At 40.8% G+C, this 21,695-nt stretch overlaps 1 protein-coding gene and 1 long non-coding RNA gene across 2 annotated transcripts in view; one reads left to right on the top strand and one right to left on the bottom strand.

Moving 5' to 3' along the window:
* Window positions 1-21,695, bottom strand: part of SVEP1 (sushi, von Willebrand factor type A, EGF and pentraxin domain containing 1) — a 481,292-nt gene that overhangs the window by 271,146 nt on the left and 188,451 nt on the right. Inside the window, exons 4-5 of the mRNA XM_077475265.1 lie at window positions 5,344-5,502; window positions 2,738-2,917 (exon numbers count right to left, since the gene is read on the bottom strand). Of these exons, the coding sequence (XP_077331391.1) occupies window positions 2,738-2,917; window positions 5,344-5,502 (339 nt within the window). The remainder of the gene's footprint in view (window positions 1-2,737; window positions 2,918-5,343; window positions 5,503-21,695) is intronic.
* The window catches only part of LOC143974150 (uncharacterized), a 97,207-nt gene that overhangs the window by 9,774 nt on the left and 65,738 nt on the right, over window positions 1-21,695 (top strand). The gene's annotated exons all lie outside the window — the stretch shown is intronic.

Raw genomic sequence — 21,695 nt, 5'->3', positions numbered from 1 at the left:
TACTTTAGCCAGTATGTGGAAGCCATAATTATTGTTGGCTGGTAGAGGATCAAATACTTATTTTACACACTGAACTGCAACTCAATTTATAACATTTGTACCATGTGCTTTTCTGGATTTGTGGTTGATATTCAGTCTCTATAATTTAAAATATGCCTATGATAAAAATTAGAGACCCTTAATTTCTTTGTAAGTGGGCAAACTTACAAAATCTGCACTGGATCAAATAATTATTTTCCCTACTGTACAGTGCCTTGCAAAAGTATTCACCCCCTGGGCTTTTTACCTATTTTGTTACATTGCAGCCTTTAGTTCAATATTTTTTTAATCTGAATTATATGTGATGGATCAGAACACAATAGTCTAAGTTGGTGAATTAAAATTAGAAAAATATATACATAAAACTATTTTTCAGAAATAAAAAACTGATAATTGGCATGTGCGTATGTATTCACCCTCTTTGTTATGAAGCCCATAAAAAGCTCCGGTGCAACCAATTACCTTCAGAAGTCACATAATTAGTGAAATGATGTCCACCTGTGTGCAACCTAATCTGTCATTACATATACACACCTTTTTGAAAGGCCCCAGAGGCTGCAACACCTAAGCAAGAGGCACCAATAACCAAACACTACTATGAAGACTAAGGAACTCTCCAAACAAGTAAGGGACAATGTTGTTGAGAAGTAAAAGTCAGGGTGTTAGGTTATAAAAAAAAAATATCTAAATCTTTGATGATCCCTAGGAGCACCATCAAATCTATCTTATCCAATTGGAAAGAACATGGTACAACAGCAAACCTGCCAAGACACAGCCGCAAACCAAAACTCACAGACCGGGTAAGGAGGGCATTAATCAGACAGGCAGCACAGAGACCTAAGATAATCCTGGACTTTGCTACAATGTAAAGTAGTGAGTGTACCGCTTGTATAATGGTGTAAATTTGCTGTCCCCTCAAAATATCTCAACACAGCCATTAATGTCTAAACTGCAGGCAAAAAAGTGAGTACACCCCTAAGTGAAACTGTCCAAATTGGCCCAATTAGCCATTTTTCTTTCCCGTTGTCATGTGACTTATAAGTGTTACAAGGTCTCAGGTGTGAATGGGGAGCAGGTGTGTTAAATTTGATGTTATTGCTCTTACTCTCGCACACTGGTCACTGGAAGGTCAACATGGAACCTGATGGCAAAGAACTCTTGGAGGATCTGAAAAAAAGAATTGTTGCTCTTCCTAAAGATGGCATAGACTAGAAGAAGATTGCCAAGACCTTGAGACTGAACTGCAGCATGGTTGTCAAGACCATGCAGTGGTTTAACAGGACAGGTCCCACTCAGAACAGGCCTCGCCATGGTGCACCAAAGAAGTTGAGTGCACGCGCTTAGCGTCATATCCAGAGGTTGTCCTTTGGGAAATAGGCGTATGAAAGCTGCCAGCATTTCTGCAGAGGTTGAAGGGGTGGAGGGTCAGCCTTTAAGTACTCAGACCATACGCCATACACTGCATCTAATTGATCTGTATGGCTGTCATCCTAGAAGGAAGCCTCTTCTAAAGATGATGCACAAGAAAGCTCGCAAACAGTTTGCTGAAGACAAGCAGACTAAGGACATGGATTACTGGAACCATGTCCTGTGGTCTGATGAGACCAAGATAAATGTATTGGGTTCAGATGGTTTCAAGTGTGTGTGGCGACAACCAGGTGAGGAGTACAAAGACAAGTGTGTCTTGCTTACAGTCAAGCATGGTGGTGGCAGTGTCATGTTCTGGGGCTGCATGAGTGCTGCTGGCACTGGGGAGCTACAGTTCATTGAGGGAACCATGAATGCCAACATGTACTGTGACATACTGAAGCAGAGCATGATCCGCCGCCTTCGGACACTAGGCCGCAGGGCGGTATTCCAACACAACGACCCCAAGCATACCCTCAAGACAACCACTGCCTTGCTAAAGAAGCTGAGGGGAAAGGTGATGGACTGGCCAAGCATGTCTCTTGACCTAAACCTTAGTGAGCATCTGTGGGGCATCCTCAAACAGAAGGTGGAGGAGCGCAAGGTCTGCAACATCCAACAGCTCAGTGATGTCAGCATGGAGAATACGAAGAGGACTCCATTGGCAACCTGTGAAGTTCTGGTGAACTCCATGCCCAAGAGGGTTGAGAATTGACACTTTGGGACCAATTTGGACGTTTTCATTTGGGGGTGTACTGACTTTTGTTGCCAGTGGTTTAGACATTAATGGCTGTGTGTTGAGTTATTTTGAGGGGACAACAAATTTGCACTGTTATACAATCTGTACACTCACTACTTTACATTGTAGTGTAATTTCTTCAGTGTTGTCACATGAAAAGATATAATAAAATATTTACAAAAATGTGAGAGGTGTACTCACTTTTATGAGATACTGTAAATATATACATGTCAATTTGGATGTTTTGTCTATTATACCTGCTTGGAGTTCAACTTTAAATCTTCATATACCTAAAGGCTAAAATATGATTACAATGTTCTATACCTACGATAAAATGCTAAATTACAGCATTCACGTACTTTTCTTTCTGCCTAAATGCTTTGCAAACCCCTATACAGAGTATCTAAAGTGTCTTTTGATAAGGATGCCAGTTCTTGGTGAATACCAGTCCAGATTTGTTTGTTCAACCTTGCATTATAAGCGACTCATTGCTCGTTATTTTGCTACCGTGTCTCCACTGGAAAAACAAAAGTTTATTCATTGCTATCTTACCTCTGCAGGTGGCGTCTGAGCCAGACCATAGTCCATTTGGTTGACACAGCCGAATGCCGCTTCCAACTAATTCAAACCCTGTCTTGCATCGGACTCCACAAGCTGCATCAAATTGATTGTTGCAGATGTTCTGTATGAAATAACCATTCTCTGGGGGCAGCAACTCAGGGCAGCGAACAACTAATGGTGTTTAGAATACAAAAACAATTGTTATATGGGAATGATTTGCATTCCTATTAACCTAGAATGTAATCTGCTTTGTGTTAGCACAAGTTTAATATACTGTAAGAAAATACTTTCAGATTCCACCTTTGTGTAACTTGTACGCCTTTATGTTATTAAATGTGTCATTGCAGGGAAGATTTGCAGGCAGCTACAATTTATTGAAGAAAACATCACAGAGATATACTTGGATGATTTATAGTCACGCATAGAAAAAGAAAAAAAGAAAAAGAAAAAAAAAAGCATTTATTTTAATCTTTGCTTTTTATTATCTCTTATTCTCAATTTTTTTTTCTAAAACAAGATTGCAGTTAAGCACAAATGTATATGTTTGTTATTACTAGGAAGGTGCCACCTTATTGTTTGTAAGTCATGGGGGAATGAGGCACAATATGGCTTACTGCTAGATGTTTTTTTTTAACAGTAAAATAATAAACAATGAACTGTGAAAATATATGGTATTTCATTGTCCCTACTGGGGTAAGCCTCACTCACTCCTAAAGTGGACCTTTCCACCCAAAACAATAGAAACACAGTTGCATGCAACTCTGCATGCCCTTCACTAGGCAGAAAAAAACTGAGCTGCAGGAAGCAGGCTGAGGGGTTATAACCAGAGGGACCGCCCCCTGGGCGGAACTGTATGGTTCTGTTTTTTTTTCACATGTATTACATGTTCTGCCTAGTCCTCTCCTGAAGATGGCGTAATAACCTACGGTCAAGATTACTGGAGCTGTGTCAGTCAATGAACGAAAGAGAAATCCTTTTTTACCATAAACATACAGAATTAACTTCTATACTTCCACCACTCCTGGAGCACTGGTGACATAGTCCTGACTTTCCAACTGCCTCCTGGGAAGGTTATGTCACTAGTGCCTTCTAGGAAGCTCTTGATGCTTTTTGCAGCTAAACTTATCTTGAAAGATTCTGGGAATGTTTCACGATATCTGGTCTCCCACAGTACACAGAACATGGAAATAGTTTAGTAAATACCGCATTTATTGGCGTATAACACGCACCTCCAATTTAAGAGGGAAGTTTCAGGGGGAAAAAAAACTTTTATTTTAAATAAACTACTTTGAAGCAAAATAATGGTCAGTTCCCATCATTGCAGCCTGATCAGTGCCCATCTGCAACCTTGCCAATTATTGCAGCATGATCAGTGCTCATCTGCAGCCTTGCCCATCATTGCAGCCTGATTAGTGTCCATCTGCAGTCTTGCCCATCATTGCATATGATTAGTGTCTATCTGCAGCCGTGCCCATCATTGCAGCCTGATTAGTGCCCATCTGCAGCCTTGCCCATCATTGCAGCCTGATTAGTGCCCATCTGCAGCCTTGCCCATCATTTCAGCCTGATTAGTGCCCATCTGCAGCCTTGCCCATCATTGCAGCATTATTAGTGTCCATCTGCATCCTTGCTAATCATTGTAGTCTGATCAGTGCCCATGTGCAACCTTGTCAATCATTGCAGTCTCATCAGTGCCTATCTACAATCTTGCTCTTCTTTTCAGCATGATCACTGCGCATCTGCAGCCTTGTTATTGCCGAAATAAACAGAGCCGGATCTCCTGTGTACTCGGCTCATCTCGTAGTCCCGTCCAGTCCCACCCCTTGGCCCAGCTCTTATGATGGACATAACACCGGTCCAATGGCAGAAGTCAATGCTAGGAGGCAGGACTGGGCATGACTACAAGCACAGCCAGGTACACAGGAGATTTGGCTCTGTCTATTTCGGCTGCTCTCGTTCCCTCCTTCCCCTCTGAGGTAACCGTTCAGTAAATAACATGCACACACAATTTTCCCCCGATTTTAAGGGGAAAAAAGTGTGTGTTATATGGCAATAAATACGGTATACACTGCTAAATACCTTTCTCATCAGCAGTATATAGCAGTATTGTGACCTCTAACAGTGTCTGTTTAAAGATTGCAAGAGGAGTTTTCATTCTCCTCTAACTGTCCTGTGAGCCTGCAGGACCCCTGACCCTCTGTCTGGACATTGCTAAGTGGCCCTAAACCGATCACATGCACTCTCCCCCCCCAAAAAAAACCTCTCTAGCAATACACACCAAACTGAGCATGTGCAGAGTGCCACCAGTGCTCTATACTATCAAGAGCTGGGTTGGGGACTGTAGAAGAAGGGGATGATCAGAGATGACAGGATCAAACAGCCTTTTATCCTGGTATTTAGATAATAAACCATATAGATGCGTTTGACTCCTGCTACCCAACAGTGAGGCCAATGTACGAAGTGGACAAACGAGAAGTTTGTGCTGCCAATATCAGTTAATTAAGAGCTAGTAAAGATGCAAAGCTGCACGTATTCTCTATAATTTGTGACTAGTAAAATGTTAGGAGCACATTTTGAAAAAGAAACATAATTCATACCTTTGCAGGTGGGGCCATCTTGTTCATATCCTTCTTTACATACACAATCCTCCACTGATGTGCTTCCAGGTGGTGATGTGTGATTTGGATCAGGACAAGAAATGCAGGTGCTCACTCCTCCAGGTGAACCCTCAGGTTTGTAGGTTCCAGATGGACAAGCTAATTTAAGGAAACAAAATCATTACTAATACTGCTCATACAGTATATCACCTATAATTGGTTTTACAGCTACAGGGCTGCTCCAAAAAATTACAATTACAATTAATAATGCAAACATATAGCTATATTTGCCAGTTAATGATGAACATCCTTTAAGTCTGTGTTCACTATACAACCAACTTCTGTTTTTATTTTATAACCCTACCCTAGTCTAGAAATGGCCTCTGAATGGCTGCTATAGGCAGTTTCCAGACTTTTTAAGACTTGAATTTCAAGATGAATTACAGTGAGTTACAATGTTGTACATGACAAATAGACTGTCCTTTGAATTATTTTGTTACAGTGGGAACCATCTATTTCCACTGGTTTGCGTTGCGTTACACGCAGTGCTGATCCCGGCACATCGCACTGTTCAATTTTATTTTTTATTCAATCAAACTTTATTTGATTTTAAAAAATCTAACAGCCGGGGCTGGAATAGCCGCCCGAATAGCCGCCCCATGCAGTCCCACCACACTTAGTGTGAAGAGCTTCTCTAATCATTTCTAAAACAATTTCTCGCAAAGCATTTTCAAGAATTTTAGCTGCAGTTTACCCTGTTTTGGAAAAACTTACATTTTATTATGTCATAGAAACATTGATGAGTGCTGATAGGAAAAAGACAAAGAGGTCCATCAAGTCTGCCCTTTTTTCTTTGGAGGTTTTTTTTTTTCTGGTCTAAATATAGATCTGGATTTGGCAGGGATCTGGGAGCAGCAAAGCACCCCCGTGTTAAGGGAATGTGAGTTGGCATGGTTCAGGAAGAGGGGGCGCATGCTTGTTTCCTCCTCCCTTTCCTGGCCGGACATGCTGCTAAGATAAGGGTCTTGCGTGGATTGTAGGGGGACTCACATAATCTTTTAAAACATTTTGGCATGATACTGCCCTCCCCAAAATCCATACCAGACTCAAAGTGCCTGGTAAGGTTTGGGGGGACGGGAACCTCACTTTTTTTGGGGCTCTTTTGTTTATATTCTGCTGTCAGCAAGGAATCCCTGCTGACAGCACATGAGTCACTGGTTGGTAAAGATGCAGCAGGTACAGGCTCCTTAACAACTAGCTATACACTCTTCATTAAGGATGCCGGCAGGTACTGGCTCCTTAACAACCTGCTAATATTCATTAAATAGCACATGGCTAGATTGTGACAAATGCTTTTGTTTATATTTTGTTAGTGAACTGACTTTTAACTAGGTGTATACAGTATTTATCGATTGTTTCCTATTTTGGGTTAAATACCACACAAACCTATAATAAATTGAATTTTTCAATATCGCTTGTGATATTTGGATAAATGACCCAAATATCGCATGTGAACTCTATTAGTGAATTGAGCCCAAACCACTATAAAAGCAAACATAATGAGGTAGCTGGGAAACAATAACATTATAACAACAAGAGCAAGTAGTAATACTTGAAGCAATCCATTAAGTGTAAGCTTTCATTTTTTTATTTTTATTTTTTTTGCACCTGCACTAGAAAATGACTAGCTTGATAATAAGGCAACATTTGTTACAAATTGTCTGGAGCTGTAGAGTTCAAGTGGAAATTGATTAGCTTGTTAGTTTGTGACGATGACAAAATAGGAAAAGATAAAGAGACCTTTCTACTGAAACAAAAGCTGAAGTTTATTCTGCTTAAAGTGGAAGTCCAGACTAGAAATAACTAAGCGTAAAACTGCTCCAACCCTCCTTCTAACTGCTATACTAACTACCCTGTAGAAGGAAAATGCTTATATTTACCTATTCTAAGAGCGTTCCAGTCTGGTCACGTGATCTCCCCAGGGGGCGGTTTCACGAGAGAGGAGAAAGCAGCAACAATGGCTGCAATGCCTGGGCATTGGCGGCTGACATTGGCGGCTGTCCTTCCTCTCTCTTAAAACTGCCGCTGGGAGACAATCACTTGAGCGGACCCGAAAGCTCAGAGAATAGGTAGGTATATGCATCTTTCTTCTACAGCAGTGGTCATCAACCCTGTCCTCAGGGCCCACTAACAGGCCAGGTTTTATGTATTACCTTGGGGAGATGCAGACTAGAATACTGCAATCACTGAGCAGCAAATGATATCACCTGTGATGTATTTCAGTTATCTCGCAAACCTGGCCTGTTAGTGGGCCCCGAGGACAGGGTTGATGACCACTGGTCTACAGGGTAGTTAATATAGATATAAGAAGGTGAGTGGGAGTAGTTTTAACCTTAGTTCTAGCACAGACTTCCACTTTCATTTTACATTCTCTTCCCAGACTGAAAGTGGGGCTGGAAGTCAATTTTAAATGTTGATCGGTATTTGAAAGCAGTACAGAAGGGGTACTTAAACATTCATTTTTATTTAGCTCCTAAAAATACATTGTAGACTTTGTATACATTTCAACAGGAAATATATTTACAGAAGGATTGGAAGCAGGTATTAGGTTTTTATGCGTAGAATAGCACTAAACACACACAATACTTGGGTGTATATTTCTAAATGTGTTTATATCCATACACCATTCATCCTGGATTCACAGGTTTTCCTAATTGGATTTAATCGAAAGCAAATGTGTAAATCCTGGGTAAAAGCTATGATGGCCTTTTTCACTGAAAGAAAACCAGACACCACCAGGACACATAGAAAACAATTGTTTTCTAAAAGCCTTGTTCTCACTACAATGCAATCCGGAGGTGCGGTGCAGTGAGGTGAGATGATATGCAGACAGTATAGGTATGAAGTGAGGTGCAATAATGTGCGTATGGATCAGTACGCACTTGTGAATGAAACCTAATGCCCCATACACACGATCAGAATTTTGGTCGGAAAAAGCTATGATGGTTTCCCCGACGGAATTCCGATGGGATTTTGCTCAAGCTGTCTTGCATACACACGGTCACACCAAATTCCGGCGCAGTGACGTACAACACGTATGACAGGACTAGAAAAGGATGTTCAATAGCCAGTAGCCAATAGCTTCCCATCTTGTAGTTGAATCATGCATGAGTTTTTGCGTGTTGGAATTGCATACACACAAACGGAATTTCCGATAGAAACTTTTTCCTTCTGAAAAATTGAGAACCTGCTCTCCATCTTTTGCTGGTGGAAATTCAGCCAGCAAAATTCTGATGGAGCATATACGCGGTTGCATTTTCTGACGAAAAGCTCTCATCTGTCTTTTGCTCACCGAAATTCCAACCGTGTGTACGCGGCATAAGGGTTTAAAGAGGCACTGAGAAACACCTGCCCATGTCTTTGTATGTTTCCTTGGGACCCCTGAACTTTAAATCCAAAGTAAGCTATTTTCAGTTTTAAAGCTGAAGCCTTGTTCCTCCAAATTCCTAAATGTAATATGTGTTGGTTCTCTTGCCAAAAAGGAAAAAGCACCTTGAAAGGTAATGTGCCTTCTGAGTAAATAGTCTATAGCAGGGGTCTCAAACTGGAGGCCCTCCAGCTGCTGCGAAACTACAAGTCCCATCAAGCCTCTTCCTGTGGGAGTCATTCTTGTAAATGTCAGCCTTGCAATGCCTCATGGGACTTGTAGTTTTGCAAGAGCTGGAGGGCTTCCAGTTTGAGACCCCTGGTCTATAGGGTTCATTTACAAAGGCATTTGAAACTGTTCTCTTAGCAGAATGAATGAACCCATGGCTGCAAGGAAGAAAATCACTTCATTTATGACTTGCCTAAGCTTGGTGAACAATCAAAAAGTTCAAATATCTCATCCAGTAACATGTTTATAATGGATACATTTCAGAACAACCAAGAGTCTTCTTTTACAGTAAAAGTATGTGTTTGTTGGCTGAGTAACCTGCAAAGCATTTTTCAGATGGTATGTGTGTGTGGCTGGAGGTTTTTCCTTAAAACTTGCATCTGATATTTATACTGCTGAGAATCAGGTTTATAAACTCAAAACAACAGTCAGCTATTTAAATATGGATATTTTCTCAGTGAGAAATTCTCACTCCTTATCTGACCCCTTATGTTGTGAGAAGTAGCCAGTTATCTGGCTGGAACGATCGGGGACTGAACGATGTCTGGGCGTTTCTCAGTTCATCACGCTGGACCACAGTTCACCCTATTAACCGTAATTTCACATTTTTCCAGGAGCAAGCTTAAAGAGAAGGAATCTCTAGAGATCATTTAGCTATCATGTTAAAAAAAAAATTCACAGTGGTTTCCTAACAGGCCAAAGTGAATATAACTCATAAACTAATTAGTAATTTATAGACGAATAAGTATTACAGAGTATACTAAAATAGAGTTTCATTTATAAATTTGTTTTCTAGTAAGCTGCTTTCTCATACATTTTTCACTAGATCCAACAGGTAGGTCAGATACCTGGTATTTGTCTTTAATACATACCAACCCAGCCAAACGCTTTACAATTGCTGACATGTTTGTATTGTGAGAAATAAAATAAAATAAAAATTAATGGGAAAAAACATTTTATTCTATAACTCCACCTTTAAAGTCATCTTTAACCACTTAAGCCCTGAACCAATTTGCAGCTAAAGGACCAAGCCCCTTTTTGCGATTCGGCACAGCGTCGCTTTAATTGACAATTGCGCAGTCGTGCGACGTGGCTCCCAAACAAAATTGGCGTCCTTTTTTTCCCACAAATAGAGCTTTCTTTTGTTGGTATTTGATCACCTCTGCAGTTTTTATTTTTTTGCGTTATAAACAAGAATAGAGCGACAATTTTGAAAAAAAATCAATATTTTTAAAATTTTTGCGATTTTTTATTGTGACTGCGACATTATGGCAAACACATCGGACATTTTTGACACATTTTTGGAACCATTGTCATTTATACAGCAATCAGTGCTATTTAAATGCACTGATTCCTGTGTAAATGACACTGGCAGTGAAGGAGTTAACCACTAGGGGGCAGTGCAGGTGTTATGTATGACGTTATGTGTTTTTTTTATTGTAGGGGGCGTGGCCTGGCATGTAACATCACTGATCGTCCTTCCCTATAAAAGGGAACAGACGATCGGTGACAGCCACACTAGGAAACACGGGGAGAGGTTTGTTTACACAGACCTCTCTTCGTTCTTCAGCTCTGTGACCCAATCCCGGGACACCAGCGGCGATCGGGTCCGCTGTTCCCGCGGCCACGGTCACGGATCACAGGTCCGGGCCGACCCACGGCTGGGCACTTAAAAAGCAACGCACAGGTACGTGCTTGTGCCCAGCCATGCCATTCTGCCGACGTACATTGCCGTGAGGTGGTCCTTAAGTGGTTAAGCAATCATGCTTTATATTAAAAAACTAAGTGACAAATTGTTACAACTAACCACAAAAATATATTGATAATTCCAACCTATCAAAAGGGCGGTAAACAAAGTTCCCCATTAAAAACGCACTTCCCCCTGCAACATAATACACAACATCCAATATACACTAAAATACCAAAAGTATAGGGACACCTGCCTTTACACGCGCATGAACTTTAATGGCTTCCTAGTCTTAGTCCATAGGGTTCAATATTGAGTTGGCCCATCCTTTGCAGCTATAACATCTTCAACTCTTCTGGGAAGGCTGTCCACAAGGTTTAGAAGTGTGTCTATTTGAATGTTTGACCATTCTTCCAGAAGCGCATTTGTGAGGTCAGGCAGTGTTGTGAATGAGAAGGCCTGGCCCACAGTCTCTGATCTAATTCATCCCAAAGGTGTTCTTTTGGATTGAGGTCAAGACTCTGTGCAGGCCAGTCAAGTTCCTCCACCCCAAACTCGCTCATCCATGTCTTTATGGACCTTTTCTTTATGCACTGGTATGCAGTCATGTTGGAACAGGAAGGAGCCATCCCCAAACTGTTTTTACAAAGTTGTAAGCATGAAATTGTCCAAAATGTCTTGGTATGCTGACGCCTTAAAGCCCCGTACACACGAGCGGACTTTTCAACATCCAAAGTCCGTCAGACCGAGTCCGTCAGACTATCCGATCGTGTGTGGGCTGCAACGGACTTTAGCTTCGCAAAAGTCTGACGGACTTTAGAAATGAAGCATGCTTCAAATTTTCCCGACGGAACTCCGCCGGACCCGGTCCCCTTCGAAAAATCCGCTCGTGTGTATGCTACTCCGACGGACTAAAACCGACGCTAGGGCAGCTATTGGCTACTGGCTATGAACTTCCTTATTCGAGTCAGGTCGTACGTCATCACGTTCGAATCCGTCGGAGTTTAGTGTGATCGTGTGTGGCCAAGTCCGTTCGGCCGAAAAGTCTGTCAGAACTCCGGCGGAATTCCGGCGGAACTCCTTTGGAAGTCTGTCGGACATAAGTCCTCTCGTGTGTACGGGGCTTAAGAGTTCCCTTCACTGGAACTAAGGGGCCAAGCCCAACCCCTGAAAAACAACCCCCCACCATAATCCCCCCTCCACCAAATGATTTGGACCAGTGCACAATGCAAGGTCCATAAAGACATGTATGAGTGAGTTTGGGGTGGGGGAAATTGAGTCCTAACCTTAACCCGATATATAACACCTTTTTTTCGATGAATTAGAACTGAGACTGCGAGCCAGGCCTTCTTGTCCAGCATCAGTGCCTGACCTCACAAATACGCTTCTGGAAGAATGGTAAACATTCCCATGGACACACTTCTAAACCTTGTGGACAGACTTCCCAGAAGCATTGAAGCTGTTATAGCTGCAAAGGGTGGGCCAACTCAATATTGAATCCTACAGACTAAAGCCCCATACACACTATCAGATTTTCTGCTGATTTTTATCTTCAGATTTACCAAAACCATGTAGTGCAAGGGCCTGCCTGATTGCATACACATTGAAACTCCTAAGGTTTGACCTCATATTATATGGTTTTGGTAAATCTGAAGGAAAAAAATCAGCAGAATATCTGATAGTGTGTATGGGGCTTAAGGTTAGATTCACACCTATGCATTTTTAGTGCTTTTTGCATTTTGCAGATTTGCACTACAGAACTTGTTCCATAGGAAACCATGTTATATGGACAAATCTGGAAAATGCAAAAAGCATTAACCTCCCTGGCGGTATGATTAGTTCTGATTTTAGGTGCTGAAAGCGGTACAATTATTTTGCATGGAAATTTGACATTTTATATTGTAGCCCTGCAATTCTTAGGAATAACTCTCTTAAATCTGTTCAAACCAGAGTCTAGCAGACATCCCGGGTATGATAAAGTTTATAACATAATAAATAATGATAATAAATAATAATAAAAATTATTCAATAATGTAATCAAATCCAAAAACATTGAAATTTGCTCATTTGCAGAATTGTCGCTGTCATTAGATTTAGTGTTTGATGACGGATCTCCCCACAAATCGCTCAATTCTGCAAGTGATTATAATTTATTATCGCTGTTTTCTAGTTGGTCTAAAATCACTTTTGACATAAAGGGACACTTTTTGGTTGCTATGGGCAATCTCCATATTCCAGGCAGAAAAAAACTGTATTTATAATATAAAAGTGCATACAGGGCACTGCACAGACCACTAGGGACAAAGGGGGTGTGTAATTTTTTATACAGTACTGTAATCTGTAAGATTACAGTACTGTGTGTGTTTTTACTTTTTTGAATTTGGCGCCGATCTCCGCTCCCGTGCGTTGTAGCGTCGCAGGGAACGGAGCTCGGCGGCATCCGGGCACTGTGTGAATCGAGCGGAGGAGCTCGCACACACAGCGCAGGGGACATCGCTGGATCCAGGGGACAAGGTAAGTAACTGTGTCCTCCCTGTATCCAGCGATGCGATTCCGAGTCTGGCTCGGGGTTACCGCTTATGGTACTGAAATCCCAACCCGAGCCAGACTCGGGATCACCGCCAGGGAGGTTAAAAATGCATAGGTGTGAATGCATCCTAAGACCGGGATGCTATTAAAGTTCATGATAGAACAAGAAAACCCCCTGAATGGGACTCTGACAGACCACCAACACATTGAATAGGACTAATAAAATATTGATTTTTATTGGTACAAAAAGTCAAAACTTCACAGGCTAAAAACAGACCACTATCATCTGAACAATGTGCAATACAATACAAATGGACAATAGGACATCACAAATAACACTTATGCTCACATTAGGGTAGGAGCCTTCTTTTTTGTCTATTAAAGTTCATGTGTGTGTAAAGGCAGGTGTCCCAATACTTTTTTTATTGCATAAGATGGAGCTGTATATCCATGCAGCATAGACTCCTACTGGTAATGTATGGTATATATGGTTTGTATATGCATCTTTTGTAGACTGTCTGTTAAGCAGGTCTTTCTTTTCCATTTTTTTGTGGTATATTGTTGTAGGGAGATTTTAATACAGAAGTAAAATAGTAATTGAAAGGGTATTTGCTTTGCGTGAAACTTATTGTAATTGGATCTGGATATCAGACTTTGAAAGTGAAAATTATTCCATCGAAATAAGAAAACAGCACCAAGAAAAGTGTATTTCCCTTCATTCATTTTGTGTCTGTGCCATTACATTTCTTTGATACTGACATAGTACGGTAGTATGAGACAGCTACTATAAAGTTACAGCTTGTGTTCTGTTAATAAGAAAATTCATCTAGTGTGACAGGGAAAGAATAGATTCTAATTTCCACCACCTGCTGAGCTAAACCAGTAGTTATCAGTGAATTGGAAATACAGTTATTCATGTTATTTAAAAAAAAAGCACAGGGCTTGTCTGACTACTTTAGAACTAGGCACATTTATTATTGAAATATCAACATATAAGTAAATGAACAAAGAAATATTTAGCTAACTATTGCTTGACTTTCTTCTGATCTAATATGCAAGACTGTTTTAGTAAATGTTCAAAAAGGGCATTTGCCCCAGCCACTGGGGGACAGTGGGCCCAGCCAACGTTTCTACTTTTTCTTCTGTCGGTAAATTTTGTAACCAAGTATTTTTTCACCTTCACTGATGTGCGCTGATGAGGCGGCAGCGGTGGGCACTGATAGGCTGAACTGGTGGGCATTGATGAGGTGGCACGTATGGGCACTGATGAGGTGGCACTGATGAGGAGGCACTAATATGCCGCACTTGTGGGCACTGATAGGTGGTATTGATATGTGATACTGATAGGCGGCACTGATGGGCACTGTTAAGTGGCACTGATTTGCACTAATAGGTGGCACTGGTGGGCACTAATTGGCAGAAGTGGCGGGCACTGATAGGTGGCACTGGTGGGCATGGATAGGTGGCATGGATAGGCAGTACAGATGGGCACTGATGGGCATTGATGAACAGCAGTGATGGGCAGCACTGATAGGCGGCACTGATTGCCCGCACTGACTGGCATGGCTAATGGGCACTGATTTGTGGCACTTGTGCGCAGTGGTGGGCACTGATTGCTGCCACTGGTGGGCACTGTATGCTGGCATTGATGGCCACTGTATGCTGGCATTGGCGGGCACTGTATTGTTACACTTTATTTGTTTATTGTAATCTAGGCACTGATGATCAGTGCCCTGATTACATCCCTAGATGTCCCCCTGTGAGGAGATGCTACTGATTGGTTCTCCTTGCTTTACACACTGTCAGTGTGAGGCGAGAAGAGCCGATTGCTGGGATCTCCGTGTTTACATGGGACCGGCTGTGATTGGACATGGCTCTTTACACAGATCGGGGTCGCGGTGTGTTCTAGCAGCGTGGGGCAGCTTTCGCACCCCCGTGGCCGTTCTGGGCCGCCATCATATGACGGTGTCCCAGAACAAGAGCTGCACTGCTCCGCTATCATTTGACAGTGGGCGTGTGGCAAGCATTTAAAGCCCCTTGATTTTTCCTCACTTGTTTTTCTGTTTATGAAATCACGGTGAAACTAAATACTCTTCATTGATCTAAAAAAAGTAAACATGCAGTAAGCATCTGTCCATGGTCCTGATCTGACACCTGGCAGAGCATTTCAATTTGCCAGCCAATCAAGGCTATAAGGGAAATCTGTCCATTACTATTGGCCTGGTTCAAACCTATGCATTTTTTGTGCATTTTTTTAGTTTTGCGGAAACACACTACAGTCCATTTATCATGGTTTGCTATAGGCCACGTTCACATCTATGCATTTTATGGAAAGGGCCAGGGACTTTTTTATAGTTTTTGGTTCCACAGACTTCAATTGATCTAAAATGTGTATTTAAAAACGCAAAATGCACCTGGAATATGCAAACTGCATCCTGCATAGGTGTGAACCAGGCCTTAGAGGTAGTGGAACCTAGGAAACACTAGTGGGCAGAATGTTTATTCACCAACATCAAACTAGTTGTTTCAAGATATTAGCAGGATTTAAAGCATCTTTCTATATCTCAGGTATGCTGTATGATGCAATGGGGGTTATTTACGAAAGGCAACTCCACTTGCAGTGCATTTGGAAGTGCAGTCACTCTTAATCTAAGGGGTAGATCATAAATGAATGGAAGCTCTGCTGATTTTATCATCCAATCATGTGCAAGCTAAAATGCTGTTTTTTTATTTTCCTCGCATGTCCCCCTCGGATCTACAGCGACTTTACTTCTAAGTGCACTTGCAATGCAAAGTGGATTTTCCTTTAGTAAATAACCCCAATGAGTAATTTCAATAAATACAACCAAACTCATGAGCCCTAAACTATGTATTTTCTTTAATGCTCATAAGATACTCTCACGGGGTGCTACCTGTTTGACAAAGCTGATGTGTTTGGCCCACTTGCATCTTGAAACCATGCATATTACTCTTACTGATTTCTTTATAGGAATAACTACAGATCAAAAAGAATCTATATGGCCACACTGTTATTAGGTGGAGCAAAATGCAATGATAGATGGTGGAAGCAGAATCCATGCAGGGGATATTACTGCCACACGTTCTGCCTGCTATAAAAAGGGCAAAGGGTGAACCTGTACTCAAGCAACTTTCTCCTTCAAAAAGTGTATAACAACTGATTTACAGCAGGCATTCTGCAGATGCCCTTTTACTTAGGGCCACTTGTTCATCCATTCCGCAGCACCTTTTTGAACGTGAAGCAGCCAACATATTAATGGAGCAATTACCAGACAGCTTTCCTTGTTCCTGGAACCTACCCCCTGATGACATTATCAATATAATCCAGTACACAGATGCAGGAGTGGGTGGGACAGGCATCTAATAATGTCAAAGTCCTGACAAGCACCTGTGAGGCTAGAAGAATAGAAGATGTCTAGGCACAGTCGAATGTGATTAAGTGCTCTGCTTCTTCGAGCCATGGATTATGCTAAAAGTATGTTCTTTTAGCGATTACTTTGTCACAATAAACTGTGCTAATGAGTCCCTGTTAGACAGCCAAACTTTAGATTTTGAGTAATAGGTCTGCCTTAGACCTGTCTATCCAACGCTATGTTATCTTTTTATGCAGATTTACATTTGAATTAAAAGAGCTTTTGTGAACGAAGGCCAAGAAGCCCCAATCCACATACTCTGCTAATATTTTCTTGCTGAAAAATATGTGCATTTTCATGTAACTTTCTTTTATTTTCAGGATACTTTCCTCTTTTATTTCTGGACCTTCTAATTAAGCCATAGCATCACCTGCTACTTGTTAAACAGCAGCAGCACTCCTTCTACTAGTAATATGGCATGCAGGGATAATGATTCCTGAAATGCCATTTCAAAATGAAATCTATCAGGAGCCAGGTCTCATTAGCCTGGCAGGCTCAACTACACAACATGCTATGACTATAAAAATAGCAAATTAATCACTTTGCTAGAAATACAAGTAATGCATTACTTTTCTTTATCCTATCCATTACACACAGAAAGCAAGAATTGTAAAAGAGGTAAATATGGGTGTTTTTAAACAAGTAAAAATTGTTCCTATTTTGTACATTCTAAATGAAAAAACAAAAAGAGACGCCGTCTAGAGTGTAGGCTCCAATGAAATCAGATTTACCAGAAAAGGAAGTGATTAGGCCTGCTGACTCAATAAATGACACTGTATAGATGGCCTTGTTCCTTACAGTAATTCACAAACCTTATCTAGTTAGAAAGTAAGCAAAACCATAGGCTATTACGAAATGCCATTTTGGAATACAAGTGTTACTAATGATGACTGCATGTGGTTATGCAGCTGATAATAATGAAGCCAAGACATGCTTAAACCTCTTTCCTATTGGTCTGGATTAGGCTAGAACAACATTATCAGGTGAAAATTCCCTTTAGGATTAAGCAGACTTCCTAGTGCTAAACCCAGACTGGATCCTGCTTAATATATAGAACAGTGACAGTACAACTTTTTATTAAAAAAAAAATGATGTTGGTAAATTAAGAAAGGAAAAATAAATAAAATGCTTAATTATATGAGGTGTGTCTAAAAAGTTTGGTGAATGGTGTCAGAAAACAAACAAAACAGAAGATACAAACAAATTACCTTTATTGACTTTCAAAGTTAATCGCCATGCGTTACAACACACTGTTGGCAATGTTCATAAAGCTTCTCTCGCTCAAAGGTCTCTTTAGGAATTGATCACAGAACCGCTGTCACGCATTCTTGGATTACTGCTATGTCCAGCACTTTTCAGGTGGGGAAACAGAAAGAAGTCACACGTGCCAGATCAGTAGAGTACGGTGGATTCTTCTAGGATACTAGATCGAACTGGTAGCACCAGGTCTCAACCCCTGTTCGGATGGTTTGAATAAAGGATAAATCCTGGTCACACATGGTAATGAAATCTCCCGCAGTTTCCATCTGTTTTGCTTTCCGTTCATCTGTCAGCTTGTGTGGCACATACCGGGAACAGATTTTCCTCTTTCCAAACGATGGTGCGCACTGTGTTCTTGCTAATGTCCAATTCCTCCACCATCAATCACAGAGACAGTAGCTGATCTCGTGCCAGAATTTGTCGCACTTGCTTGATCATGCCTGGGGTTCTGCTTGTCGATGGCCGCCCCACATGTGGCTCATCCTATGTTGTTTCCTTCCTGTCACAAAAGCGTTTGAACCAGTAGTAAACACATTTTCTGCTCATGGCTTCTATCCCATACACATTTCATGCGTCTCCAATTTTCTCCAATTTGTAGCAGAACTTGATGTTCACTTGTTGCTCCATTATACTGACTTTGTTCGACTGCCTGCAGTGGGTTTACCCTGACTGTGACGTGTACTCCATGCTAGGTAGCCCTTTTCGATGTGTCTTTGCATACACGCACATCTGCTCCATGTTGACATTGAGATATTGAACCATTCACCAAACTTTTTAGGCACACCTCATATTTTAAATCTGCACTGCTACAGAAGATGTAGAACCTCCAGATGAACAAATTTAAAAAGTTAAATAAGCACTAGTCAGAAAGAAACTAGCTTTGAATGAATCATAAAGAAAAACATTCATATGTTCCAGAAGTACACATTCCAGTCTCTGCTCTCATTACTATTATGAGAGATATGCACACTGTTGCAGCGGGTATATGGAATTTGGCAAAGGTGCATTTAAGTATTCAATACCTTTTGATCCCCATATCAGTATCCTCAAAACCTGAGGTGCTATGTAGTTCTAATATCAGCCATCTTCTTTGGTTGCTGGCTCTGGACCATTTCATCCTTTCATTAATGACCTATTCCAGTGATGGTCAGCCTCACTAGCCAACAGTAAAATGTAGCATTCAGCAGCATGCAGTTAGAGATCATTATAGTTGGCCAGAGTTTGAATTGCACAACACCCTGAGTTTGAAGGGTACAGAAGGATCAGAAAGGGCATACTGAGGTTGTGGTATGGGTGATGAAAAGGAATGAGAAGCAAGCCATGGGAGAGAGGGCAATAAAAGAGGAGACGAGATAAGTAATTTAGAAGAAACAGAGAGAGGAGAATTTCTCATGGTATATGTTAAAAGCATAGGGCCACCTAGATTTATGCCATCTTTATTTTTCCATACCACATGTGTCATGTCTGAATGTGAGAATATAAAGATGAATGGATGTTTGAATAAGAAGATAAAAAAATTATAAAACAAAAGGGCATACATGCACATGTCCCCCCATCCCCACAGATTTGCATTAAAGTATATCTAAAGCTAAAACATTTTTATTAAAGTAGGGAAGAATTGTTAGAAGCCCAGTCAGTTTTTTCCTGTCTGTGTCCCATTGAGAATATTTCTCTTAACATGACACTAAACTCTAATTTAAAAAATATATTCTATTCAAGTATATATTCTTAACTCGAAAAGTACCTTCTTTTGCTTTTAGCCTCCTCCGTATCTCCAAACTTCTTTTTTTTTTGCTGTTGAGATCTGATATCCTGTTAGGGGATGGCTACATTTGTTCTCCATAATCGCACTGTAAGGAGCATAGGCATCCTCTCTTTCTAAGACAGGCCATACGCGGTTCAAATCTGCAGGAACTGGCCAAGAATGTACCAAGTTGATTGATCAATTAACTTGGGTAGTAGAACAAGCCTGATGGATTTTCTTGTGATTATCGCTAGCGGCTGCTATAGCCACTAGTGATAATTACTGTCTCCTCCCGGGCGGGGGTGGCTTACATGCAATCCATGGTTGCTGGAAAGAAATTTGCACCGTGTATGGCCTGCCTAACTGTTGAGATAGACTTTGGACTATGGGATGTGTAGTGTGCACAGAACTGTGCACATGACTGCAACTAATGTGCACTGCTTGTTTAAACCAGAAGTGTGGGGGGGGGGGAGAGTTTGGGAGCTCACAACTGGGCCCCCAACTATATCATAAACCTAGTCTCAAAATACCAACCTACTTGTTCCTTTCATTCCTCCCAAGACCTCCTGCTCTCTAGTGCCCTCGTCATCTCCTCCCATGCTCGTCTCCAGGCAGAAAAACACATTAAGAAATTATTTAATAAACAGCAGATTACAAAGCCACTTAAATAGTGGATATACATGGATTATTTTTGAAAAATAATGATATCACTTAGTGTCTCTATACCTTCATGTCTTGGAGACACAACAGAAAGGGAGAAAATCTCTCCAAATTGAAAGAAAATCTCTCTAAGCCCTTGTACACACGGTCGGACATTCCGACAACAAAATCCGTCTGATTTTTTGTCTGAAACTTTTGTTGCATACACACAGTCGGACAAAGTTGTCAGAAAATCCGATCGTTCAGAACGTGAAGACGTTATTTCGTTACGACGGGACTACATTCAGGCTAGTAGCCAATAGCTTTGGTCTAGGAATTTGATCTGAGCATGCGTGGCACTTTGTCCGATCGGAATTCTCTACACACAGTCGGACAAAGTCCGATCGGATCATGTTGTCAGAAAGTTTTATAGCCCAGCTCTAAAACTTTGTCCGTCGGATATTCCGACGGAAACAGTCTGATGGAGCCCACACACAGTCGTATTATCTGACAACACGGTCCGATCGGACATTTTCCGTTGGAATTTCCGACCGTGTGCACAAGGGCTTAGACAGATATCCCTGTAAAAAATTATTTACATATATTTTTGATTCAGTGTTAGCTCCCCAAATCTTTTTCCTTCAATATCAACCACTGTGGTAATAGTCAGTAAGACAAAGAGAGGGGTAAATCTTCCCAGAAAAAACCTACATTCTTTTCAAGATGAAAAAAAAGTTGGCTTCAGATGCACTTTAATGAAATGGTGTTTCTATTTGCAAGTTTAAAAAATACTGTTTTTACTGAGAACGATGGCTACTGGGATTTTTTTTCTCGCTATATTTAAGAGCATTAAAGCGTTAGAGCAAGAGCGTTCATAAGCATGTGTACTTTTTTTTTGTATCTGATATACAGAAAGGTTTGCTTTAATGAGTACATAACTGCAGATATTTTTCATATCTGTATGGAGTCAGGCTTTGTGCTTCATTCAGTCTATTTAGTGCATTTTAATATTATTTTTACGTCACTGTGTTAACCCCCTTAGCTTTTTTTTGTCTACTTCCAAAACAAAAAATATAATTATATTCTCTTTTATATTACCTCCTTACAAGAAATATCAAAGACTTACAATAAAAGAAAAAAAAACCTCATACATTATGTCTAGCAAAAAAAGCAAAAAAAAAAGCATTGTTATATCACTATAGTGTACAGCAACCCATTATGTTGATTTAAAACACCATTTACATTTACAGTACAAGCCAATGTGGTCTATAATAAGCCGTGTATATGCATGAGGATATTTCCCCATTAGAAGTCTGCTTTATAGGTATCTTTAAAAGACTTTAAAAAAAGGTAATGGGAAAATATTACAGTAACTGTTTTCTAAAGCTAGCTTTTATTAGCCAAGTC

The sequence above is a fragment of the Lithobates pipiens genome, unplaced genomic scaffold (genome assembly GCF_037356315.1).
Source record: "Lithobates pipiens isolate NorthernLeopardFrog02 unplaced genomic scaffold, aLitPip1_a1.2 Scaffold_13, whole genome shotgun sequence".
Taxonomy (NCBI): domain Eukaryota; kingdom Metazoa; phylum Chordata; class Amphibia; order Anura; family Ranidae; genus Lithobates; species Lithobates pipiens.
The sequence above is the reverse complement of the archived record's forward strand: the minus strand, read 5'-3'. Positions and strand labels throughout refer to the sequence as shown.